We start from the raw sequence: 26,835 nt of genomic DNA on the forward strand, positions 1-26,835 counted from the left end.
ACTTGATTTAAATAATCATAAAAAGAGGGTGCTGAATTTAAGGATTTTTTTATATGGCTTTATAACATGACATGAAGAATAACATTTTAGCTGTTACTAGCTTTTAGATCAGAATGTCTCACATTTTATACAAGGCAAATTCTAATAAACTGGTGTTGTATTGGTACATGAGCTACTAGAAGTTAGATTCTGCTTCATTTAATCCGGTTATCATACCTCAGATTCAGTCTCTTGCAGCTGATTTTTTAAATGTTATTTCTTTAGATTGAAGCGATATAAAATTTTATCTCTGAACAGATGTTCTGCAAAAAGAAAAACCAAGAGTACTGCTTTCACTATTTTTGTATTATAGTCTACCATAAATGACTGGCACTCCTTGCATTGAACTCAAGAATAATCGAAAGTGAAATCTCTAAAATTACATAGCTATTTTAGGTCATGTACCTATGTACCATGATCTGTTAAGGATTTGGGGAAATATGGATGATTAAGTAATAAATTGATTTATTATCTTTTATTAAGATAAAATGAATGAGTCATAAGTTCTGTAGGTAGAAGAGTTTAAGTTATGAGAACCTGAAAATACTAGTTTTTGAAATATCTTTCTATTACCCTTTATTAAGGAAAGAAACTATGAATGCTGTATTTTAGTTTTGCCATAGGGCAATTTATTATTCATTTATTTCTGAAACATTTAGTGAACATCCACTATGCTCCAATTGCTCTTTTTCAACAGACCATGCAGTGATGAACACCTGTAAGTACTAATTCTATATTGACCTTACTATTTGGAGCATAAAGCAGTTATTTATATGATTATTGACATGCATGTATCAACAAATGATTAATATAAAAATTTATTTTGATCTCATATGTTTGGAAAAACCTAAGGTAGGATAGATAATAAATTACTATATCATTGGGGTGCTTGAGTGGCTCTGTGGGTTAAAGCCTCTGCCTTTGGCTGAGGTCATGATCCCAGGGTCCCAGGATTGAACCCTGCATTGGGCTCTCTCCTCAGCAGGGAGCCTGCTTCCCTTCCTCTTTCTCTGCCTGCCTCTCTGCCTACTTGTGATCTCTGTCTGTCAAATAAATAAATAAAATCTTTTAAAAAAATTACTGTATCGTAAGGAAATTTTAAAAATCTTCCATAAAAGGGAGGAGGAAATATTATGAAATACCTTATATTCGAAAGTAGATACCATTAATAATGACTCTGCAACAGTTGTCACTCCTGTACTGTAATTAAACTAACTAGAGAAATTACCACCATAAAAACTGGAATCTAACCATTTCCGTAGGTGATTTTAAGCAGTGTATGATTATGTCAGGCAGGATAATATAAATAAGAAGGTAGAGAACCATTTGTTACTATAAAACTACAGTTGTGGAGTTTTTGGTTTTTAAATGCTTAGTTCCAAATTGTGTGTTTACTTGTTAGTATACAGCTAGCTTCCCAGTTACAGAATTTATAAGTTCTCTTTGTGGACAAATAAAATGGGTAATACACAGCAGGTTTTTTTTTTTTTTTTGCCACAAATGGATGAATATTTTTCTTTCTGAAAAACCATAAAATATAAATTTGTTTCAAAAGTCATTTTAGACTATGAATAACTGAGATATTCCTGAAATAATTATGAAATGAGAAACTTATTCACCTGAAGTTTGAAAAACATTGTTTATAACTTTTGCTACTCAAAGCAAGGAGTGGACTTAATCCCTTCTTTATATCTCCACGAACATATGGTCTTCCCATTCACTTACATAAATCCGTAAATTTAAAACTTTTAGTTTAACTTAATGCACAGGAAATGTTCCGAAGGAAGAGAGGTTACTGTTCTTAAGACTCTTATAGCTTTTTCTGAAGCAATAATGCTTTAAATTACAATAGTACATTTTTAAAATTTCTGATTCGGGGGCGCCTGGGTGGCTCAGTGGGTTAAAGCCTCTGCCTTCGGCTCAGGTCATGATCCTGGGGTCCTGGGATCGAGCCCCGCATCGGGCTCTTTGCTCAACGGGGAGCCTGCTTCCTCCTCTCTCTCTCTCTGCCTGCCTCTCTGCCTACTTGTGATCCCTCTCTGTCAAATAAATAAATAAAATCTTTAAAAAAAAAATTCTGATTCAGTATGATATATACCAGACTCTTCCTATAAAGCTAATAATGTTAAAGTTGTTTTTCAGTATATGAGAAACCTGGCCTTAGGATTTTTGATATGACAATATGAAATAATTCTTACTATAACAAATTTAACATATATAGTTATTTCCATTCATGTACTTAATTATAGTGAAGAACCAACATGCTATACTTATTTCTCTGCCATTTTCTTTATGTGAGAGCTCTTGAGTTTAATAAGTAGAGTGCTTTTCAGTAATCTGGAAATATTCCCATTATGTGACATATTCCTGTGCCACTATAAGTGTAGTTCTTAGTATATATACCATAAAATTGAGTACATTCTTTGATACTGAATTTTCTTTAGTTAAACAGACTAAAACCAAAATGACAGGAAAATGCTTTAAGAAAAACCTTTGTGAATTATTGAGTCCACAATGATATTTCAATAATAAGAAATTTCATAATATAGTCTTCAAAATGTTTGAAAATACCAGAAAAATGCCATTCATGCTATGTTACATCAGAGATACTATATGCTCTGAGTATATTACATTATTCAACAGTAAGGAATGATTCGTGCCAGTAAGGAATGATTCATACCAGTGAACTTGTAATAGAAAGCTATTTTTATTACATGGTTTAATTATTATTGCATGGTCCTATTTATTCCAGGTCCTATAATTTCTCAGGCTTTCTTTGTTTTTGGAAGGTAGTTGAGTCATTTTAATTGAATCATGGCAGGTTGGACACAGAATCTATCCCCTGACATATTGTGGCTCCTGTTACTATTTCTACCCAGGTATCCCTAGGATACTGTCAAGCACAGTATCCTGTGTTTGATAGTATCAAGCATTTGTTTGATACAATAAGCATTTGTGTAGTACAATCTTGAAAATAGTGCCAAAATAATTCACACAAAGTGAATTTGGTGAAATATCAGCGAATGAGCTAATAGATGATTTTATTATTGCTTCTATGCATATGACTTTTGAACTTGAGTTGGTCATGGATGATTGCATTATTTTGCCTTTCTATGTGAGGAACAAATGAGAACCAGATAGCTTAATTGAAAGTGAATTGTTAACAAATGCAATTTTGATATATATCATTAGTTTTTTTGATGACTTTTTTTTAAAGATTTTTAAAATAAATAAATATTTATTTATTTGACACAGAGAGAGAGCACTTCACAAGGTGGAGTGGCAGGCAGAGGGAGAGGGAGAAGCAGGCTCCAACCTGAGCAAGGAGACTGATGTGAGACTTGATCCCACAATGCTGGGATCATGAACTGAGTCAAAGGCAGACACACTTAACCCACCGAGCCACCCAGGCATTCCTTAATGAATTTTTAAAAAGGAATTTTGCAAGGCTGATATAGTTTATATTCATTATTGTTAGATAATGTTATGTAATCCCATTTTCTTGAATTCTCTAGGTCACAACAGTTACATTTCAAGATTTGCCAGGTTGTAGTCTCTCCACACTAGCAGAGTGTCCAAATCTTCAGTTTTTGTCTCTTCGACGCTGTGGATTAATTTCTTTGCACAGCCTGAGTAACTGCAAAAAACTGAAGCATATTGATGCCCAGGTATGTCCTCTCTTCTCCTCATTATTTATCCTATAATAAAATAGAAAACAAAATTTGTGAGAACTGTTGAGGAAAGAAGATTAGGAAGTATGGCCTGAAAATCACTTCTCTATTTGCAGATGATATAGTTATTGTTTTTATTACTTTTTGTTTGATCCTTGACATCTTTAGAACCTAAGTTATTGGTTATTGTTTATATAGTAACTATTTCTTCAAAATTGTCATTGCTGAAATATAAACATAAATCCGTTTTCCATTTTATTATTGTAAGTTATAACAACCACCATTTTATTTTCTCATGGTTCTGTGGGCCAGCCATGAATTGAGGTCAGGCTTGTCTGGGTATTTCTTCTGATTTGTGTCTTGTTGCCTGGGTCTTTTATGTAATTTGGAGTGGGGGCTGGAATGTCCAAAATGCCTTGTCTCGTGCCTTGGGAGGTTAGAATTTTAATTTCTCTTTCTTTTCTTCTCTCTCTCTCTGTGTATCTGTGTCTCTGTCTCTTTCATTTTGGGGTTTCTCTATAGAGTGGCCCAATTGCAAGAGTGAGCATTCCAAAAAAGACAAGCTCCAATATGCAGGTGTTTTTCAGACATCTGCTGGCATTATACTAGCTAATGTTCTATTGGCCAAACCTGAATTTGTATGGGAGGGGAGCTGGGTGGATTTGTGAATGTTGGGATGTGAGGTTTATTGGGGCAAAGTAACAGTCTACCACAGTCTACCCTCTGGCTCCTAAGGAGTCACATCCATCCCACATTCAAAATACACTCATGTCCCAGAGACCCCTAAATCTCACCAACCTTGTGGCCTCAGACTTAGATTTGAAGCACAAAATTTTCTCATCTATCTCAGATCCAGGTGGAGGTGATCTGCTCAGGTAGCACTCTTTCAACTCAGAGATCTGTGAGATACAATGAAAAGTATCTTCTCTCCTCCTGTCCCATCCCCACACTCACAATACAGTGGTGAGATAGGTTTGATTAATTACAATAGCTATTCCATTCAAAATGAAAGAAAACAAGAAGCTCATGTGTCCCTATTCCATAGCTGAGCACATATCCTCATTTCCTTAATAAGGGCTTGGTTCTGCTCAATGAAGATGGTTTTCTGTGACCCCTGGTTCTGCCCACTGGGGTTTTGACATTCTCAAGGCATACTTCTTTATCTACAAGACATACTAGTCGCAGCTGAGATTTTTCCTGAGCCTGTTTCTTTGCCATAGAAGAGGTGTGGGGTGGTAGGCTAGAAGCTTCTTTTCATTTGACTTATATTCTTCTCAGTTCACACAGTGCTTCCACCAAATGTGATTTTCTTTGAAAACTTTGTGGATTTCTTATGCTTTTTATTAAGTTTCCTCCATTAGACAAAGGCTATGCTTATAAATATATTTGAGAGGGATGCTGTGGGACTACACGCTTAAGATTCTTAAAAGCCCATTTATTTTTCTGAGGTCTTAAAAAATAAAATTGTTGTTACATCCTAGACACATGATCTTGACACTGAAACCAACATTATGTATTACAGAGATATGTATGTGTAGTAAAAGTATAAACCTATACATGAGATACATACCTAACTCACAATATTGGTGTTCTTTGGAGAGAAAGGGAGCAAAAGGGACTGAGAAGGGGGAAGTAGGGAGATATCAACTTTTTCAATGTTTGGTTTCTTTAACAGTTTTAAAGGAACCATGACCTAGTGTTCATTTTTGTTCATTTAGATTGTTTGAAATATTTTATTATGATTCTCTGTATTTTCAAAGATTAATAAATATAAAATCAGGTAATTATTTATTAGGTCACTTAATATTTTCATTTAGATAATATAACATTCTGTATGTTTATCGTAAAAGTCAGAGATTCAGTTATTTACTTGGAGATCATATCTCATCCTTCCTCTTTTTGTAAGCTTTAAATGTTCCACTAATAAGCCATTGAACTAAAATTAATTACATTTGTTCTTTGTTTTAGGAAAACCATATTGAGACTATCAATTGTGAAAATTTGGACAATCTCTGTGTTGTTCTTCTTAATAAAAATCAGCTGACTTCTTTTCATGGTTTGGATGGCTGCACTAATATCCAGAATCTTGAACTCTCACATAATAAAATCACTCGAATTGGTAAGAACAAGGGAATTTGAATTTATTGACATTTATTTCTCATGATTACATTTTGTTTCATTTATTCCTTTTCAAGAATAGGCCACCATTACTAATTTTTAAATTTTATTTATGCCATACTTAATCTTTTATCCAAATACATGAAGGAATAATAAGACTATTTTTAATATAGATAAAGGAAATATGCTTCCACCAGTGGCAAATGGCTTGTTATCAGCGGCTCCTTAAATGAGTATATTCACTTACCTATTCCTTTTTTTTTTAAGATTTTATTTATTTGACAGACAGAGATCACAAGTAGGCAGAGAGGCAGGCAGAGAGAGAGAGGAGGAAACAGGCTCCCTGCTGAGCACAGAACCCAATGCAGGGCTCGATCCTAGGACCCTGAGATCATGACCTGAGCGGAAGGCAGAGGCTTTAACCCACTGAGCCACCCAGGCACCCCTTCCTTTTTTTCTAACTAGTGGTGATCTGAGCTCTACTGGAGAATATGATACCCTGGTTCAGTACCATCATATTTTTATAGATTCTATGCTTTCTGCACTTAGCAACTACCGTAACTGTTCCCTAAAAAGCCCTGTCATCACTCTCTTCCTTGCTTTCCACACCACTTGTCCTAACCTTTCCTTTTTTAGATAAGGCAACCACCACATGAAAGAAATCCATCGGTTTGAATCTCCCTAATCTTTTCCATCTCTCCAGTTGTATATCTGTATCCCTATTTATCTATATCTGTTTCCACCCTCATACTTTATAGTCCATACAGTTCAGCAATGAGAATGCCTTCTTAAGGCCAGTCCTTCTATTGTTTATAAATATAATTGTCAGTGTCCTCTGATACTGTATCTTTTATCACCTGTCATTTGTCAAACAGTTCCTTTTGCCACTTCTACCATTGCCTCATCTCTCTTACCCTTTGCTGTCAAATTTTGTGAAAGTGTTCTGTTCATGCTTTCACTTTTTACTACCCAACTTCCCTCTTCTTTCTGCTGAAAGGAAGAACTTAATTCTATACTGTTAGCAGTGTGATAATTCTAAAATAAAAAATATCATTGTATTTTTTACTACCTGGCTTAAAATCCTCTGTTGGTTTTTGTTTTGTTTTGTTTTGTTTTTATTTAAACTAGTGAGATTCTCAAGGGACTTGATAGGGGCTAAAATAATGGTTAATGAATAATGAAGGATTGCTAAAAAGTCAGGAACTAGATAAAAATTTTTCATGGTACAATACTAATAACTTAAGTTTTGGACACCTAAAAGGTACTATCTTTTCCACCTCCTCATCCTAAAATCATTAGGAAATATGGTCTGGACTGAAATTTCAGGGAGTGGGATGGGAGTAGATGGGGTAGTAGGAATAAGTTCACTTTTCTCATTTGATTTAATTTTATGTTTGATGTATAAAACAAATATATGTTTTAAAGCCAAACTACATTTAAAAAGGCATACTCAAAGAGATTGATCTTTCATCCCTGTCCTTTTTACTCTGTTCTCCAATATATTTTTATATATAGATGTTTTTGTACATAAGCGCATATAACATCTGTATGCATTTAATGTGTATCATTTATATGTATATGTATGTACATTTAAATATGCATATATACACATATATATATCCAAGAGATATATGTGTATATATTAATCCTAATTCTAGGATTAAAATATAGAATATTTTAGGTACTGTCCTTTATCTTGCTTTCACTTAACAACGTGTTACGGAGTTCGGAGCATTCTTTTTCCGTGGTTTCATAGTCTTCAATTTTGTAGATTGATTAGGTTTTATTCCATTGGTTTCTGGTTGATTGACACTGGTGGTTTCCAGTCTTCCACATTTGCCATAACTAATCTGATACTTATATCATTTTATACTTTACCAGTTATATCTTTAGATTAATTTTCTGCGATGTATATTGCTGGTGCAAAGGACATCTGTAATTTAGGAAAATAGTGCCATCCACAATTTATGGGTTATACAATTTTGCACTCCTACCACTAATACACATTAATATCAGTTCCTTCCACCTTTCTTTATTATTTTATTCCTTCTATTTCTGAGTTAAATAATTAATTCTTTTTTATTTTTATTCTTTTTCACTCTTGTTAACGTAAATATTTCAGTCTATAGTTTTTTCTGTGAGCACTGCTTGGTCTGTAACTTCTCTGTTTTCATCAGTTCTACAATTTTATGACATATTTTGCCTTTTAGCTAAGATTTAAAATTTCTATATGGTAAGACCATTTTGTGTTGTTGCTGTTATTCTGTTTAGTTTTATTGCATTATATATAGTGAGAGAATTATCTTTGTGCCATTTCTACTTTTTGAAACTAATTGTGGTTTTCTAATATGTGGTCAATTTTCAGGAATGTTTCATGTGCACGTGGAAAGAGGTCATTGTATTTCTAATTGGAATATAGAGTTTATATTTTTATCTTTATGTTCTAGCTTGGTGATCATTTGTTTTAGATCTTCTATATCTACTTGACCCACTATAGACTGAGTTGAGCTAGTATAAATATATTTATTATTAATTAGCCTATTTCTTTTTTTTAATTTTTACTTTTTATAAACATATATTTTTATCCCCAGGGGTACAGGTCTGTGAATCGCCAGGTTTACACACTTCACAGCACTCACCTTAGCACATACCCTCCCCAATGTCCATAACCCCACCTCCCTCTCCCAATCCCCCTCCCCCCAGCAACCCTCAGTTTCTTTTGTGAGATTACGAGTCATTTATGGTTTGTCTCCCTCCCAATCCCATCTTGTTTCATTTATTCTCCTACCCCCTTAACCCCCCATGTTGCATCTCCACTTCCTCATATCAGGGAGATCATATGATAGTTCTCTTTCTCCGATTGACTTATTTCGCTAAGCATGATACCCTCTAGTTCCATCCATGTTGTCACAAATGTCAAGATTTCATTTCTTTTGATGGCTGCATAGTATTCTATTGTGTATATATACCACATTTTCTTTATCCATTCATCTGTTGATGGACATCTAGGTTCTTTCCATAGTTTGGCTATTGTAGACATTGCTGCTATAAACATTCGGGTGCACGTGCCCCATCGGATCACTATGTTTGTATCTTTAGGGTAAATACCCAGTAGTGCAATTGCTGGGTCATAGGGTAGCTCTATTTTCAACATTTTGAGGAACCTCCATGCTGTTTTCCAGAGTGGTTGCACCAGCTTGCATTCCCATCAACAGTGTAGGAGGGTTCCCCTTTCTCCACATCCTCGCCAGCATCTGTCATTTCCTGACTTGTTAATTTTAGCCATTCTGACTGGTATGAGGTGATATCTCATTGTGGTTTTGATTTGTATTTCCCTGATGCTGGGTGATATGGAGCACTTTTTTCATGTGTCTGTTTAGCCTATTTCTTTTTGTATATCCTTTGGTTTCCATTTTTTGAGTGTTGCTCCATGCTGTTTTGTAGATATTCTTAACTGTGTTATCATTATTGTGAATTTTAGTCTTGATATTTATGTTTCCTTCTTTGTCTCTTTATGTTTTGAGACTAAATTCTACCTTGCCTGACATTTTCTTTTTATTTGTATTTGTCTACTTGGTCATTAAAAAAACCCCACAAAACTTTAGAAATACTTTGTTTTGGGTGTGTACTTATACACAGCATAGATTTGGGTTTTATTTTTTGATCCAGTTTTAAATGTTTTTTTTTTCATATAGAGCATGGCCATTTGCACTAGTAATTCAACTTATATCCTTGGTGTTAGTACTGTTATCCCACTTGGGATGATGCTCCCTTTCTGGAAGGAGGTCTTGTTGATAATACATGGGTTCTTCCACCACTGGAGCATCTCCATTTCTTACATATCTGGCCAGTTTCCATAGTATTCCCTCTGTGCCAGTGTAGATTTAGCCTGGATTGTGTTGGTTACAGATACTTACCATCCCACTTAGAAAAATTCAGGTTGTAATTCCTTCATCTCCCATTTGCACTGGAAAGATAGATTGGGGTATTTTTATTTACTTGTTGTTTTTTATGAATTTCTAGAGGAGGTATGGAGAAAGTTGGATCAAGGCAGTCACCATCATCTCTGATTTTTTTTTTTAATATGGGAAAAAATACAGTTGTTTTCACAAAGCAAACTTATACAGACATTTCAAGGCACACTTTTGAAAATAAAATGTATAATACTCCTCAATGTGTTTATTTGTCAGTGTGTATGTGCTGCTTGCTTTGGGACTACTCATATTTTCTCCTGTATGGAAATAGTGATACTTTTGATACAATTTTTTTATTTTAAAATTTCAGTTTAAAAGAAATAATTTTGTTGTTGTTGGAATGAAGACAAGTGCATTGATAATGTATGTTGCTATATTGGCACACACTGAAGCAAGCTTAAAAAAAAGAAAAAGGCTGTTTGTGAGAAGAAATGCTTTGACTCCCATTCACTTCATTTTCATTGCCAGGAGGGCTGTATGGGATTTCTTATAACCAGTGGATTTCCTGGGATAGGATATCTGCAAGATTTATGTGGAAACTGCCATAGTATTAATTGATGTACTTGAGGTATCTTTATGTAGTACAGAGCAAACAAGGTAAAAGACATCTTTGCTGTCTGTTGGGTACAATGAAAACACTGTATTTATTGAGTGTGAGAAGAGTATACATGAAAAAGTAGATTTTCTGAGGACTGTTTGGAGTCTGTTTTTCATCTTCAGGAACTGCTTACAGAGATTCTGGTTGAGCTAAGGGAAAAGCATAGATTTTGTCTTTCAATGATGTATTGATGCTAAGAACTCTCATGAAGGGACACAAAGATAGATTTGTGTTTATAAGTTAATAGGTTACTATTCCACGCTATAATATTTCTTAAGGAGGTGAAATAAAATTGGAAGCAATACCATGTATTCTGCATTTGTAGTTTCAAGTTTAATTTGTTCCTAATTCTTACTAAGCTGTAATTATTGCAGTAGTTAATATGTAAGTTTAACTTTAATTACTCTTTTTATTAGAAAACGTTAATGCATATTTTTATTTGAATTTCATTGCATTTAAGTGAATGAGAATAGGAACTGTCAGTCTGTTTAAGGAAATTCATTTGAAATTATTTATGCTAAATGTTTTCTGTTCTAATGAAACTGCCTGATTACAGAAATAGAAATGCAATGTAAAGTATACTTTTTTAAAAGTAATGACTTAAAATATAATTCTATAAATGGAAATTTATGTAAAGTTAATTGTGTATTTTAAATTTAATAAAAATTAAGTATGTTTGATTTAATGTTTAAGCATATTGTGTGCTGTGGCTAATTTAAAGACTACTGTATAACATTTTAATATTATTTTCTATAATTGATTCTATTTGCATAGCATGTTTTTGATTATAGAATATTTTTATTTGATCTGGAGTTATTACATATTTTGAATGTCAAAATATTTTCTTAATTTTAATTTATTAAGCTCACTTTAGTTGATGATTTATTTTAATCAGACAACAGATTTCTTCACACTTTTTATTAATCTAAAATGTTTTATTTATTTTTTTTCCTCTGGAAGGTTTTTTTTCCTGTACTGTCTTTTGTAACTCAATTTAATTTGGGTGATTTGCAGTTTAAATTTCAAGATTATGATATCATTATGATATTTCATGCTTTCTTTTGCCTGAAATTTCCTATAATTAAGTTTCAGGTAAAATTGGTAAAACATTTTGTTTTCCAAAAGTAATATGGAAAAACATACCTTGAATGGATGTTGAATATCTCTGAGAAGTTTTTCATATTTTGAGACAGTATTTTTGACTTAGTTTTTTAACAAATAGACAAAACAAATGAAAAATAGGTGATTTATAATTTATAATCTAGTTTTCTTTGTTTTTTTCTGTTTTTATGTTGGATTTTAATGACTTTCTAAGAGAAACGTTCTGAAAGTGAATTAATTTGAAAAAATTCATGCCATATGATGAAATTGTTTTATGAATCTTATTTACAGGAAAAAATACAACTTAACATGATAAATATAGTAATAGATTACTTTTTAAACGACCATATATTTATGTGCTTTATACATTTAATTCATATAACTGCAATGAGTTAGTTACTATTAAATGCTTCTCCCACACCCCAGGTAATAATTGAGGCACAGAGAGGTTAAATAAATTATCTAAGATCATATAGTTAGTAAATGATAGAGCCAGGATTTGAAACTCAAGTCTATTCCTAGTATCTGATTTTTTTAATTGCCTCATTCCACTGCCTCTGCAATAAATATGCATTTAACATTTAAGATTATTACTATTTTATTAGAGCATATTAAAACTCTTTATGCTGAAATAAGTAAAAATTTTAAGGTTCATTGATTAATAAATTTGATAATGAAGAGATTTATTGAACACCTACTATGTATAAGCACTTTTCCAGGCACTAGAATATTGCCTGGAAATTCTAATATTCTAGTACACAGTACTAAAATATTGCTGAGGATGCAGCAATAAACAAAACAAATGAATATCCTGACTTTCACCGAGATTATCTAGTGATATTTATATAGGGAAAGGGAATCGGAATAAATTGCTATATTTCATTTATTGACTATTGAGTAAAAATGAAAATAAGTATGATTACTGTGTAAGAACAAATTTATTTTTTATCTTCTCATTCATGAAGCTTCTATCTCTGATACGTGAAGAAAACTTTTATTCGAAAAACATGTTTCTTTAATGCCAACAATTAATTTGTTAATTTATAAATTTCAGGTGATACATTCCTAGAAAATATTATAAATAGGTAGAAGTATTAGGAGACCCCCCCCCCCGATGCTTTATTTTCAGATAATACTGTTTTCTGGAAAAGTGACACTAATAAAAGTATGAAAGATATTGAAATAATGCAACCTTTCCACATAAGGTTGATTATGGTCTTGACTCATAGGGGAAATCTTCTTGGCTTGATTCTTGTTACCCAATGTTGTCTTTGGAACAGTAGAAAAAAAATAATGAAGTAAAATAAAATAAAGCTCTGGATATTTTGCTTGTAGCAATATGCTTTTCACGGCTGTATACTTAGTGAATTTCTTGTGTTCCACTAGATGGTGCTAGCTTACTCTTCAGTTTTGAAATGCAACAATGCCCAGTACAAAGCTGAAAGGGATTTTACAGAACTGCCAATTTAGGCTTCTTAAGTTTACAGATGAAAAAACAGACTCACATAATTTTCCTCAAACTCCTACCAGAGGTTGGGCTAGAATCCAAGTTTTCTGATTCCTGTTTCACTATTCCTGTTTCCACACGACATGTATGATCCTGAAGAACTTTTGCATTGAAATTGAAAATCTTAAGAGCAACTCAGCATATTCGTACGTAACTGTCAAACATAGCAATCATTGAGTAGCTAAAGGAGGCAGACCTTTCCCAAACACTTATTTAGTGAAAACCTCCAGCCTAATTTAACATCTTTAATTTTGTTGTTCCTTTCAGGAGAGGTTTTTCCCCCCACTGTGACAGGAATGTTTTATTAGACCATTGGCTCATTTCTGTGGGAGGAATTCTTTGAAATAGATATTTGTAGCAAGTATAGCCAAATGCTAATTTTGCCATGGGCAAGGGCCCTTTGAGGGATAAACACACTTGGTTTCAGTTCTATTTTGTGGGGTGTAGGAAACTTTTAAAGCGTTAATAAAGAATATATCGAAGCAGTGGACTCAATATTTAAGTGATACTTTATATTTGTTATATTTACATAATTTGCAAGAAGCACTTGAATATTTTTGTGGCTACTGTTTTGTTTTGTTTGGGATGGGGAATGGACAAAGTAGAAATGTTGACTGGGAGAGAATCATTTTCTTAGAGATGTTGACAAAGTAATGGTATTCTAAGGTAAGGCTTGCTCTAAGTCTATTTTGCTCAGTTATTTTTCCTTCATTTGATAGCAAAGAACTTGTAAGATTAAAGGAGGAAAGGGCAACTTATTCTAACTTCCTTCCCATCTAGATTCCCCCTCTTGAGCCAAATGCATTGACTGGATCAAATTACTGTTTAATCAATTGTATATAGACTTTTTTGAAAGTGTGTATTAATATACTATTTCGTCTTCAAAGTTTAGCTCAAATATTTGTCTTTGAAGTCTTATTTGGTCACAACAGTTACTACTTTTCATTGAGGATAATTGTTAGGAAACAATAATAGTTATTATTTTTAGTAGCCAATATGTGAAAGTGTTGTATAAGCTACGTTCAAATATTATTTTTAATCCTCCCAATCACCCTCACTCCAAATAAAGGACCAAAGACTCAGAGAAGCTAGGTAATGTTTTTATATTCATACAGCTAGTTTTGGAATAGACCTGAAATTCATGGATTGTCTGTCTCAGAGCCTATTTGTGTTTTTATTATGCCATACTGCCTGTAATCAACATGTGCTACTGACCATGTTATTAACATAGTCATAGAAAAAAGCTATATACATGATTCCCATGATGATTGTGGGTTGTAGATCTTTATTCTTAGAGACTTTTTTTTGGCTTTAAATATTTTTGAGGCCATGCTATTCATTTTATATAGATTTATAATTGTTATATATTTCTTTTGAATTGACCTATTTTATGACTTTTAAATGTCCCTTTTCATCTGTAGTAAAGCTTTCTGCCTTAGTCTTCTGTGTCTGATATTACCCTAACCAGGTTTCCTTTGGACTCAAGATCCTTTTACGCTCCTAAGAATTATTGAGTACCTGCCTCAAACACCTTTCATTTATGCTGTCAGCATTTATTGTATAGAAAAAAAAATGAGAAAAAATTTGTTCTTATTTAGTAATTCAGAGCTTATGATAATAAAGTTTTTCCATTAATAATAGTTTTATAAATAGTAAACATAGTTTTAACCTAAAAGATATAGTGAGAAGAGGGTTATTGTTACATGTATTTGCAAATCTCTTTAATGTCTAGCTTAACGCAAGACAGCTGGATTTCCGTATTTCCTTCTGCATTCAATTTGCTACAATATCACACCTCATGTAGCCTCTGGAAAACACCACTATAAGCTCTTGAGCAAATGAGAATGAAAAGGCAAATAACATCTTAGAATTATTATGAAATAGTTTTGACTCCATGGAACATTTAAAAGTGTCTGTAGGAGATTGGTCTCTGGACCACACTTTGAGAATCACTACTTTAGTGTATACGTATCTTTTTTTTTTTTTTTTTTAAGAATTTTTTTCATTTACTTGACAGAGACACAGTGAGAGAGGGAACATAGGCAGGGGGAGTAGGAGAGGAAGAAGTAGGCGTCCCACCAAGCAGGGAACCCGATATGGGGCTCGGTCCCAGGACCCCGAGATCATGACCCCAGCTGAAGGCAGACACTTAACGTCTGAGCCACCCAGGTGCCTGTGACATATCTTTTTCTATCCTTTTACTTACAGTCTTTCTACATGTTCTATTTTTGGTTTCTTTTATGTAATGTGAAAATGTGTTGCTTTTGTTATTGTTTTATCTGGGCTGCCTGACAAATTTTAGCTTTGTTTCTAGCCTTTGGTCTCTAATAACGCATTAGGTTCAGTTAATAATTAAGTACAATTATTAATATATTTGAGTTTAAATCTATTATGTTACTATTTGATTCTATTTGTTTTGCCTGTTCTATTTTTTCTCTTTTCTTGCCTCTTTTTGGTTTAGTTGAGGTTTTAAATTATTTCCTTTTTCCTTTCTATTACCAGTTACATATTATTTTACTATTCTTTTTGTTTACTATAGATATGGCATGCCTTCCTGATTTACTAAATATAAATTTATTTGGTATTTTTTCAAAGCAGTTTAGGGTCTTAGAAAATTTAAACTTTATTTACTCACTCCCAAATTAATATGCTATTATTGTCATGCATTTTATTGTATGTGTGTGTATTTGGAATGGCTTAAGACAGTATTATTTTATAATATATCATTAAGATTCACCCACTTTTTAAGCGCCCCCCTTTTTTTGCTGTGTTTGTGTTTAGGAAATATTTCTCTTTTTTGAGATAAAATTGATACATTATATTTCTTTCAGGGGTACATCATTTGATTTTTGTATATATACACTACGAGTAATCACCATAGTACATCTAGTTACCATCTGCTGTTATACAATTGACCCCCATTACCCAATTTGCCCTCCCACCCCCTTTCTCTCTGATAACCTTCCATCTGCTCTCTGCATATATGGGTTGTGTTTTGGTTTGTTTGCTTAGTTTTTCTAGATTCCACATAAGAGAGATCATATAACATTTGTCTTTTTTTTTTTTCTTTAAAGATTTTATTTATTTATTTGACAGAGACACAGCGAGAGAGGGAACACAAGCGGTGGATCCCAGGACTCTGGGATCATGACCTGAGCCTAAAGCAGACGCTTAACGACTGAGCCACCCAGTGCCCCTAACATTTGTTTTTTTCTAACTTACTCCACTTAGCATAATGCCCTTGAGATCCATCCATGTTCTCACACATGGCAAGGTTTCATTCTTTTCTTTTATGGCTGAATAATATTCCATTGTACATCTAATTACCACAGTTTTATCCATTCACACATCAGTGGTCATTTAGGTTGTATCCATATTTTCGCTATTGCAAATAATGCTGTAACAAATAAACATGGGGATGCATATATCTTTTCATGTCAGGAGCATTTTTTCTTTCTTTTTTTTTTTTTTAAAGATTTTATTCATTTATTTGACAGAGAGAGATCACAAGTAGACAGAGAGGAAGGCAGAGAGAGAGGGAAGCAGGCTTCCCGCTGAGCAGAGAGCCCGATGTGGGACTCGATCCCAGGACCCTGAGATCATGACCTGAGCCGAAGGCAGCGGCTTAACCCACTGAGCCACCCAGGCGCCCAGGAGCATTTTTTCTTTAAATAAATATCCTAAAGTGGAAATGGTAGGTCATAAGGTAGTTCTATTTTTAATTTTTTGAGGACCCCCCCATCTATTTTCCATAATGGCTGCACCAGTTACATTCCCACCAACAGTGTGAGAGGGTTCTCTTCTCTCCATATTCTTGCCAACACTTGTTAATTTCTTGTCTTTTTGAGAATAGCTATTTTAACAGATGTGAAGTGATAGCGCATAGTGATTTTGATTTTCATTTCCCTGATGACTAATGATGTTGAGAATCTTTTCATGTGCCTGTTGGCCATCTGTATGTCTTCTTTGGAAAAATGTCTATTCAGACCTTCTGCCCATTTTTTAATCAGATTGGATTTTCACTATTGAGTTGAAGTTGTTTATAAATTTTGGATATTAGACCTTTATCAGACATGTGATTTGCAAATATTTGATCCCGTTCAGTAGGTTGCCTTTTCAATTCGTTCATAGTTTCCTTTGCTGCAGAAGCTTTTAGTTTATCTTTTTTTTTTTTTTGCTTTTGTTGCTTTCTCTTTTGGTGTTAGATTTTTAAAAAATCATCCAAAGACCCATGTCAAGGAGTTTACCATCTATGTTATCTTCTCTGAGCTTTATGGTTTCAGGTCTTATGTTCAAGTCTTCAATTCATTTTGAGTTGATTTTTGTGTATGTCCTAAGACAGTGGTCAAGCTTTATTTTTTTGCATGTGGCTGTCTAGTTTCCCAATATTAATTATTGAAGAGACTGTTCTTTCCCGCATTTTATATTCTTGGCCTCTTTGTCATAAACTAATTGACAATAAACTAATTGGTTTATTTCTGGGGTCTTTAGTCTATTTTCCTGACCTATGTGTCTGTTTTTATGCCAATACCATATTGTTTTGATTACTATACCTTTGGTGTATAGTTTGAAATCAGGGAGTGTGATACCTCCAATTTTGTTTTTTTCTTGAAATTGCATTGACTATTCAGGGTCTTTTGTGGTTCCATATAAATGTTACAATTATTTGTCCTATTTCTGTGAAAAATGCCATTGGGATTTTGAAACGGATTGCATTGGATCTGTGGATTGCTCTGGATATGGACATTCTAATGATATTAATTTTTTATTCATGAGTACAGAATGTCTTTCCAATTATTTGTCTTCATAAATTCCTTTCATTAGTGTCTTATAGTTTTTAATATATAGATCTTTCACCTCCTTGATTAAATTTATTCTATGGAATTTTATTTTATTTTTTGATGTAGTTATAAATGGGATTGTTTTTTAAATTTCTTGCATAATTGCTGTCTTTTCAGATTGTTTTCTGCCATTTAAAAGAACTCTACTGTAATAGTATTGTTTTGTAATTTATTCAGTTCACGATAAGTTGTTAACATTTTTACATGTTATAATTTAAAAAATAGTAGTTGAGTTGATAAACTAAGAGATATTTGGGGAGAGATTCTGTCTATATTATTTTTCTATTTCCATGTGGACATAACACAGGGCTGAAACTAATAGAATGGATCTCTGATGAATTTTATATTATAAGTAAAGCTTGTTTTGCAAAAATAGATTTTGATATTTTTAGTAGAAATGTGGAAAATATAAATGATTTATATGTGTTTATGTAAGCTACTCTGTTTATTTCAAGAATCACAGAAAATTTTGTCATATACCTATATTAAGAAAATAAAACTGTAAAAAACATAGCTCACACCTAAATAGAAATACAAAAATCTTTGAGGAATAACAAATATAAAATGGTAAACAAAATGGCCTTCTATATATAAGATGAATTTATATGAAAGAACAAAGTAATCAAAATAAGAAATCACTTGAAATAAATGTGGTAACTCTTCAGCCAATTGTGCTTACTTTTCCTATATAAATAAGTATATTTAGGGTAAAGTTTAATTAAAAAAAGTTTAGGTAGTTAACTAAGTAAAGTTTAACTACACAGTAGATAAACTTTAATAGTACCTGTCATTATTACAGTACATATAAAGAGATAAGCTCTAGGCATGTAATTTTTATTAACATTAAATAAACAGCTACCACTTTAGTGCTGCTTTTGAGATGATGCAGACATAACTTTAACCACTACTGAAGTCAAACATCAATTTGAATTTTTAAAAAGTACCATGATTTAGGGGCGCTTGGGTGGCTCAGTGGGTTAAAGCCTCTGCCTTCGACTCAGGTCATGATCCCAGGGTCCTGGGATCAAGCCCCGCATTGGGCTGTCTGCTCAGCAGGGAGCCTGTTTCCTCTTCTCTGCCTACCTCTCTGCCTACTTATGATCGCTGTCTGGCAAATAAATAAATAAAATCTTAAAAAAGAATGCTAAAAAAAAGTTCCATGATTTATAAAGTAAGCATTAGCTGAAATATATTAATGTATGTAAAATAATCTTATGATGAACAAAACCAAAAATCATCCCTATGTGAATTATGGTTGGGAACACTCCTTTTCAGTTAATTTTTCTACAAACAGTTTACTAAGATGGGACATACTTAAAAACTCAAAAGCATTGTTAAACAATAGAACAAGAGTGTATATGAAACTGTTTTGACTTCAGAATTTTAGACTGGCTTCTCAAGCTAAAGATGATAAAATTATCTCCTTTATACTACCATCTCCACCTTCCAGTTTTGCCAGTTATATTCTTGTTTAGTAAATTTTTAAAACATGTGCTTTTGATTCATGTATTTTAGACAATATTAACTCTTTTTAAGAAAATAAAATAAATTAGAATATTTATACTTTTCACAATCTCCTTTTCCTCCTACAATTATTGTTCACATCAGGATTTATGACTTTATGTACATATCCTTTAGTGGCATTAGATCTATATGACAATGGGTTAGTACCAGTGCTTTTTACAACTGTTCCTTTCATCCTCTGCTTATCTGGATTACCTAGTTCATTAGCTCTTTTTAAATCTCATTTTTCAAAGAAAGATGGATCCTATTATCCCCGAATTCTTTCACGTTTGAGAATATCTGTCAGTTGCCTTCATTCTTGAATGAGAAGAAAGCTGTGTATTCTATTTTTAGGTAACACTTTACTTGGTACTTTGTGACCTTGCTTCACTGCATACATGATATTATGTATTGCTATTGCAAGTAAGAGGCTAACTTGATTTTCTGTCCTTATAACTGATTTCTATGAAGATACCTGAATAACACTCCTTGTCCTTGGTCAGTAACTTAACCAAGAAACATCCTATAGTCAATAAATCCACATAAAATTGGATTGGAATATAATGTACCTTTCAAACTACAGATTAAGTTATTCCTTTGTTTCTGGAAAATTTTGGTTTTCATATATTTGAAAACTTTTTTGTTTTGGTTCTATTTTTCAATCATAGATGATCCATATTTTGGTTGAGTTTGTCTTTCATGTCTATTATGATTTAATTAATTTAATCTACGTCTTTTTATTTTTGGCTTTCTTCATATTTTATTCTCAGTGTGATGATCTCTTTTTTTGTGGGCAATCCAAGCTGTAGCTCTCTGTTAATGTACAATGTTGTTTCGAAATTATTTATTAGTTCTGTCATGGTGTTATTTTGGTCCATTTATTTATCTGTTTCTGTTATTTTAATATCTTTGAATTCTTGTTACATTAAATTTCTTTAAATATCCTTCTATTGCCCAAAGCATTTTCAACATATTTTCTTCTTTCTCATATTTTCTTTCAAATAGAATCTTTACTGTATTAGTTATATATTGTTGTGAAGCAAATATATATTGTGATTGCCCTAGAACGGCAATCTAAAATCACAAACACTATGCATATTTTCTTTGGATCAGGAATCTTGGAGTGGCTTAACTGTGTGTTTATGTCTCAGGATCTCTCAAGAGGTTGCAGTCAAGCTGTCATCCAGGATTAGTATCATCTCAAGGCTCAATGAAGCTGAAAGATCTACTTCCAAGTTCATTCACTTGTTTGTTGGCAGACCTCAGTTCCACATATTCTTTAAATGATTTCCTTTTTTTGTCATTAAGATAGTTTTTTAATGATGTTTCATTCTTGGTTCTCTTCTTGGGTTACCTTTGAGAAGTCTCACCAATGCATTCCCAACTTTAAATGAGTTAATAGAAGATTCTAGTTCTCAATAGCTCTGAAAAACTTAAGAGTAATGTCCATGGTTTTTAAAAATACTAAGCTTATGGAAGTAGATTGCTTGGGATGTTTAAATATTTGATAAAGGACACCTTATTTTACACAATTATAAACTTTTATTATTTCCTTCCTCCTTGAATGTCTTTAAACTGCTTCAGGGGGTTAATTGATGTTCATTCAATATGATCATAAGGCATACTAAATTCCAAAGTATTTTCTATTTCAGCAGACTTTAAAATTACATTTCAGCTAATATATACTATTGTATGTAATATTCTATTTTTAATAACTTGGAATTGATAATGTATAATATATAATATATATAAGATAGTTGACTCTGTTATTTAAACTTAGTCAACTGTCTTATTGGGCAGAACTATTCGCTCCTTGAACAATAACAGATGACAATTTTTTTCTAAGTCATACTTGCTATTTTACATTACAGGAAAATACCAGTACATCAATCCTAGATAAGAACTTAAAAAATGTAAAATTACTTCCTAAATTTAAATTTAAGTCCCTCTCTTCTATGGGTCTTTCCATGTATTTTCCTAGATAATGTGTAATTTATCATTATAAGAAAATTAACTTTTTAGCATAAAAATGTATTCCTTTTTATACAGAATAAGCACCCATAATATTATGTTCTTTTGACTCAATCTATTAGAAACACAGCAATTTTAAAATATAATTTTTCTTCAAATGTATCTCTATGAAATATTGGTACAATACACTCAATTCTATTATCTAAATTTTTAAAATGTGATACAGCAATAAGTTTTCTTGTGAAATCTTGGTAATATTACTTGATTCTTCCTTTTATTTCTCCATTTTCATATAAGCCAACTGTCTGCCCTTTCTCTCTGTAAGTTACAATGTATAATCAAAAGAACAAACCTTGAGTTAGTGCCTTAAATTTCTCCAGGATAAATTTATTACATAAATTCTAGATATTGTTTTTATATGTTAATTATGTTTTTTTCAGGATTATCTTTCAGTTTCTTATCAAATAACTTTTTTGGGGGGCAGAAAACTCATGTTTATTCCAACATTAAATTGAATAAAATATTTTGGGGCTCAACAAGAAAATCACAATGAAGCTTGATTCTCCAAGGTCCAGCCTCAATGACTCCCATATGTACAATACTCACTGAAGACCGTCTGCTTACCAGTACCTACTTTAGAACTTAAACCATATTTCCAGTTTCTAGAACTGCCTATTTCATGTAGTAGTGTGGTAACCTAAAGATATCATATCTAGTCCAATATTCAATCTAAGTAAAATTTTCTAGATTTTTAGTATCTTTCATGAAATGTTTACAGACTTCCTCAGCATTTCTTTCCAGAGCTAATTCCTGATGGCTTACTTGAACAGCGTTTTCAGTTTTTTCCTTATAAGTGCTGAGCTATAGTTGAAGATTCCTCTGGTATTTTTTATATAGTATCATATTAGTTTTAATCTTATCTGGTCAACAAGGAGGATACATGTGTCAATCTTGAAATACCTGAAGAATATGTTAATATTTCATTGTTGTTAATATGGTTGCATCTACTTCACTTGGGAATTTAAGATAGCTATCTCAATGGGATGGTAGGAAAATAGCATTCCAACATTATATATTCAATCTTAAGGAAGTAATCAAACTTCAAAGACCCTAAAACTGAGTTGGAAACTTTTTTTTTTTTAAGAAAACAAGTCCTTCTATTTCTCCCGTGTTCTGTTGCCTTTGAAAATAAAATAAAACATCAGTGCCCACCCAATGTATACTTTTTAGCATTTTGTTCAGTTTTCAATTGGTATATAACAATGTCATTCAAAAATATATATTTTAGATACAAGTTTAAAAAAGGATACTTTTTACACTTACACATTTTTCACAAGAATAGGGGCTAAATCTTCATTTGTAATTAGAAAGATTGGAAAATACGTACAATTAATTTGAAATTGCATCTTAGATTCTAGAAAAATGTTTGATATAAGTGATCTTGGAAAATTTTTCTTCCAGGTGGTTTAGAATCTTTGAGGAATCTTCAGCAACTAATTGTGGACCACAATCAGTTAATTAGTACAAAAGGTCTTTGTGATACTCCTACCATTATATACCTGGATTGCTCACATAATCATCTAACTAAAGTTGAAGGTATTGAAAACTGTGGATTGCTCCAGGTACTGAAGTTACAGGGAAATTATCTAAGTGAGGTAATTTCTTTGAATTATTGGCTTCTGTGATTAATACAACATTTTTCTTTTGATAGAAAAAATTAAAAGGAACTTTAATTTTTCTTTGTTTTTTATCATCTGTATGTGACTTCCAGTTTACTTAAAACTGTCACATACTTATCTCTATTAAAAAAACGTTCAACATAGAATATTTTGTAAAAAACTAATTTAACATAAGTTTTTCACAACACTAAAATAAATCATAATTTTCAGTTATATTTTCATATGTAAGTGGAGCCAAATGTATCTGTAATGAAAATCTAAATAAAATTTACCATGAAGTAACTTTTATTTAAAAAATTCTAATTATAAAGTTAATTCTTATAGATTTTATTCATCCTAAAATTCTCATAACATTATACTTTGATTTAGGTATACAGTTTAACAGACTATACCTTTTGTTTTAATAGGTTTTATGTTTTTAAATTTTGTTGAATGACAAAAATATTTTACTGAATATAAGCTAATGACCCAAATTTAAATATAGCTTCCATCCTTGGAGAATCATGTTCTACTAAGAGAATTGCACTTGGATGATAACAGCATTTCAACTGTGGAAGTGCTTTCTTCCTATTGGCTGCCTTTACTACAGAACCTGACTATCTCTCAAAACAGGTAAAAACAAACTGCATAAGCACTAAATGCATTGAATGACTGTTTGAAGTAAATGCTTGATCTTCATAACAAGTAGAAAGGTTATTAGATTTTACCAGCAATTCAGTGGAAGTGCATCACAATAAATTAGTACATAAATTAGAAATATATCTTTATAGGATTTGAAAAAGTAGTATATTGGCAAACCCTTAAATTTTAGTAGAATTTTAACTGTCACTTATCCTATTCATTTTGTTTCTTCTCAAAGACATACTTGTAGAAATCTCCCAGAGCTAGTTTGTTTATATTTGTAAAGAATATAGTCCTTGGAAAATGCAGGAGGTAGTTAATTTAATTCAGAAGGATGTCTCATTCTCTCAAGTGGTATTTATTAAGTCCTGGAAGAACGATTTTTAATCTGCTCTCAACTTGCATGTCTTTGTAACTGTTAAGATTGATTTAAATTCGATTTCCCTAAGGATATAAAGTAACACTTAAAAAAATACCTTAACATTAAACTGAGATGGGTACCTGACACAGAAGATTCATTTGAAACCACCAAACATCTGGATCTTTGCAGAGAATAACTGTCTAAAACCAAAACAGGAGCACAGTGTGTGTATGTCTCCCTCTGCTTAATATTTCATTGAAACCTATTCACTCTAATATGATTAATTTGTTCATCAAAGGCACAGGGAGTAGAGGAAAGAAACCACCTTTAACAAGAAATTGCTTTTTTGAGATATACAACTCTTACAGAACAAGTGAACAAGTATAACCCAATTTTAATGCATACTTTTTTTCCTAAAAGAACCCTAAAATTTTCTCACAATCTCTCCACAGTAGTGCTCATCCTTTGAGCATTTATGGGCCAAATGATTTAACTTCCACCTATTAAACTATTCCACTATTTGACAAAGCAAAAACAATCTGTATTCAAAAATTCCCTCAAATTATTTCAATGATCTAACATATGAAAGTTGATTTGGTTTTAAAGGGAGATTTATTGTAGAGCCAGCTCTATCAGATAACACTGTTTAAATAATTTGGGCATCCACAAACTTATTGGATCTTTTTACAATATTTTCCAGGTAAGAAACACAATTTCAATAGAAATGCTTAGCTATGGTTTGGACATATGCAGTAAATCACTCAGTAACTGACATACCTCATACATTTTTTTTTATACCTCATTTTATAGAAGTGGATCTCAAGCCACATTAGTGAGCAAAAATAATATTAAAAGAGATTAGAAAATATTCAAATCAATACCATTTTTTTGAGAAATAATGCCTTTAATTTCTTTGGACAATTTAAACTATCAAAGAAATCTCCTTTTAATAGTTAAAATTAATACTAGCTGATAGACTTTTGCCCTATCAGTCTGATATGACTTATTTCCCATATCAATCTGATACGACTAAGAATTAGATCAACTAGATCACTAGACATTTCTTTGGGGTACTTAATCCAAATAATCCTTATTTGTAAGTTGACATTTGCCTAACCTTGTAACATTTGGATATTGATGTCATGCTTTCTATTTGAGGGGGGGGGGCATAGAACTAAGTAATATATGTCCTTAGCATAAAAAAACTCCTAAGGGGTGCCTGGATGGTGCAGTGGATTCAGCATTCAACTCTTGGTTTCAGCGCAGGTCATGATCTCAGGGTCTTAAGATAGAGGCCTGCATGGAGCTCCATGCTCAAGGGTGAGTCTGCTTGAGACTCTCTCTCCCTGTGCCCATTCCCCATCCCTGCTTTTTCTCTCTCTCTCCCTCTCAGTTGAATAAATAAATCATTAAAAAATTATTAAAAAATTCAAGAATGAAAGAACTTAATCTTTTGAATTTAACTATGTAAAAAAAGAAGTTAATTTATTATATAATAATATATGGTGTTTTTAATTTTTTTAAATTTTTAAAAATTTTAATTTTTTAATTAGCATATGATGTATTATTAGCCCCAGGGGTACAGGTCTCTGAATCGCCAGGTTTACACACTTCACAGCACTCACCATATCACATACCCTCCCCAATGTCCATAACCCCACCACCCTCTCCCCCACTTCCCCTCAGCAACCCTCAGTTTGTTTTGTGACAGTAAGAGTCTCTTATGGTTTGTCTCCCTCCTGATCCCATCTCTTTTCATTTATTCTTTTCTTACCCCCTAAACTCCCCACGTTGCTTCTCCACTTCCTCATATCAGGGAGATCATATGATAGTTGTCTTTCTCTGATTGACTTATTTCAATAAGCATAATACCCTCTGGTTCCATCCACGTTGTCGCAAATGGCAAGATTTCATTTCTTTTGATGACTGCATTGTATTCCATTGTATATACACACCACATTTTCTTTATCCATTCATCTGTTGATGGCCAGCTAGGTTCTTTCCATAGTTTGACTGTTGTGGACAATGCTGCTATAAACATTAAATTTTTTAAGAATACTGTCTTAAGTATATTCTTTATGGTCTCTCATAGTTCTTTGCACATTTAATTTTCTATCATTTCTTTTAAGATTTTATTTATTTATTTGACAGAGAGAGATCACATGTAGGCAGAGAGGCAGGCAGAGAGAGAGAGAGGGAAGCAGGCTCCCTGCTGAGCAGAGAAATATGATTGATAGAAATGGACATAGAGAGTAGTAAAATCATTTCTTGAAATCATAGTGTAAAAATGATCTTCAACCTTAGGATTTTTCACAATAAGCTAATACCATTAACTATAGGAATTATCCATTGTACATTAAGATTTTACATGTGCATTGACTTTTTCACAGCTATATCAGGTTTGGTAAAACTCAGGATCAGCAACTCTGAATGCTGAATCTACAACTTACCAGTCAGTTGACCTTGAATAACTCTCTTCGTACTACCAGAGCCTGGGTTTTTTATTTACATGTAAAAGGGGTAGTAATACCTATCTTATCTATTTGATGGAATGCCAAATATTGATCCAAAAGGAAAATATATGTCAATACATTTTGCAAACCTCAGATGAGTTTTATAAATGTGATATTTGGATTTGTGATTGGTGTATCTTTTAAATTGTATATATTTTTCTTTTAATTTCTGATATTTTCGCCACAAGAAAGAAATTATGTGTCCATATGCTTTTTCCCCTCAAAGTGAAATATAATAAAGAATGATACTAAGTACATATTGTTTGAAATCCATGTTTCATCTTGACTTCTGTTTTAAATTTTCATTAGGACATTATGACCGTTTTAAGTTTGACTCC

General features: G+C 32.4%; 1 protein-coding gene across 4 annotated transcripts in view; it reads left to right on the top strand.

The window, feature by feature from the left end:
* LRRIQ1 (leucine rich repeats and IQ motif containing 1) overlaps nucleotides 1-26,835 on the top strand; it is a 219,676-nt gene that overhangs the window by 27,340 nt on the left and 165,501 nt on the right. For all 4 annotated transcript variants that reach the window (XM_047743254.1, XM_047743252.1, XM_047743253.1 and 1 more), the window contains exons 9-12: nucleotides 3,555-3,707; nucleotides 5,679-5,829; nucleotides 22,785-22,978; nucleotides 23,487-23,614. In XM_047743254.1, coding sequence (XP_047599210.1) covers nucleotides 3,555-3,707; nucleotides 5,679-5,829; nucleotides 22,785-22,978; nucleotides 23,487-23,614 — 626 coding nt within the window. The remainder of the gene's footprint in view (nucleotides 1-3,554; nucleotides 3,708-5,678; nucleotides 5,830-22,784; nucleotides 22,979-23,486; nucleotides 23,615-26,835) is intronic.

This window comes from Lutra lutra, chromosome 8 (genome assembly GCF_902655055.1).
Source record: "Lutra lutra chromosome 8, mLutLut1.2, whole genome shotgun sequence".
Classification (NCBI taxonomy): Eukaryota; Metazoa; Chordata; class Mammalia; order Carnivora; family Mustelidae; genus Lutra; species Lutra lutra.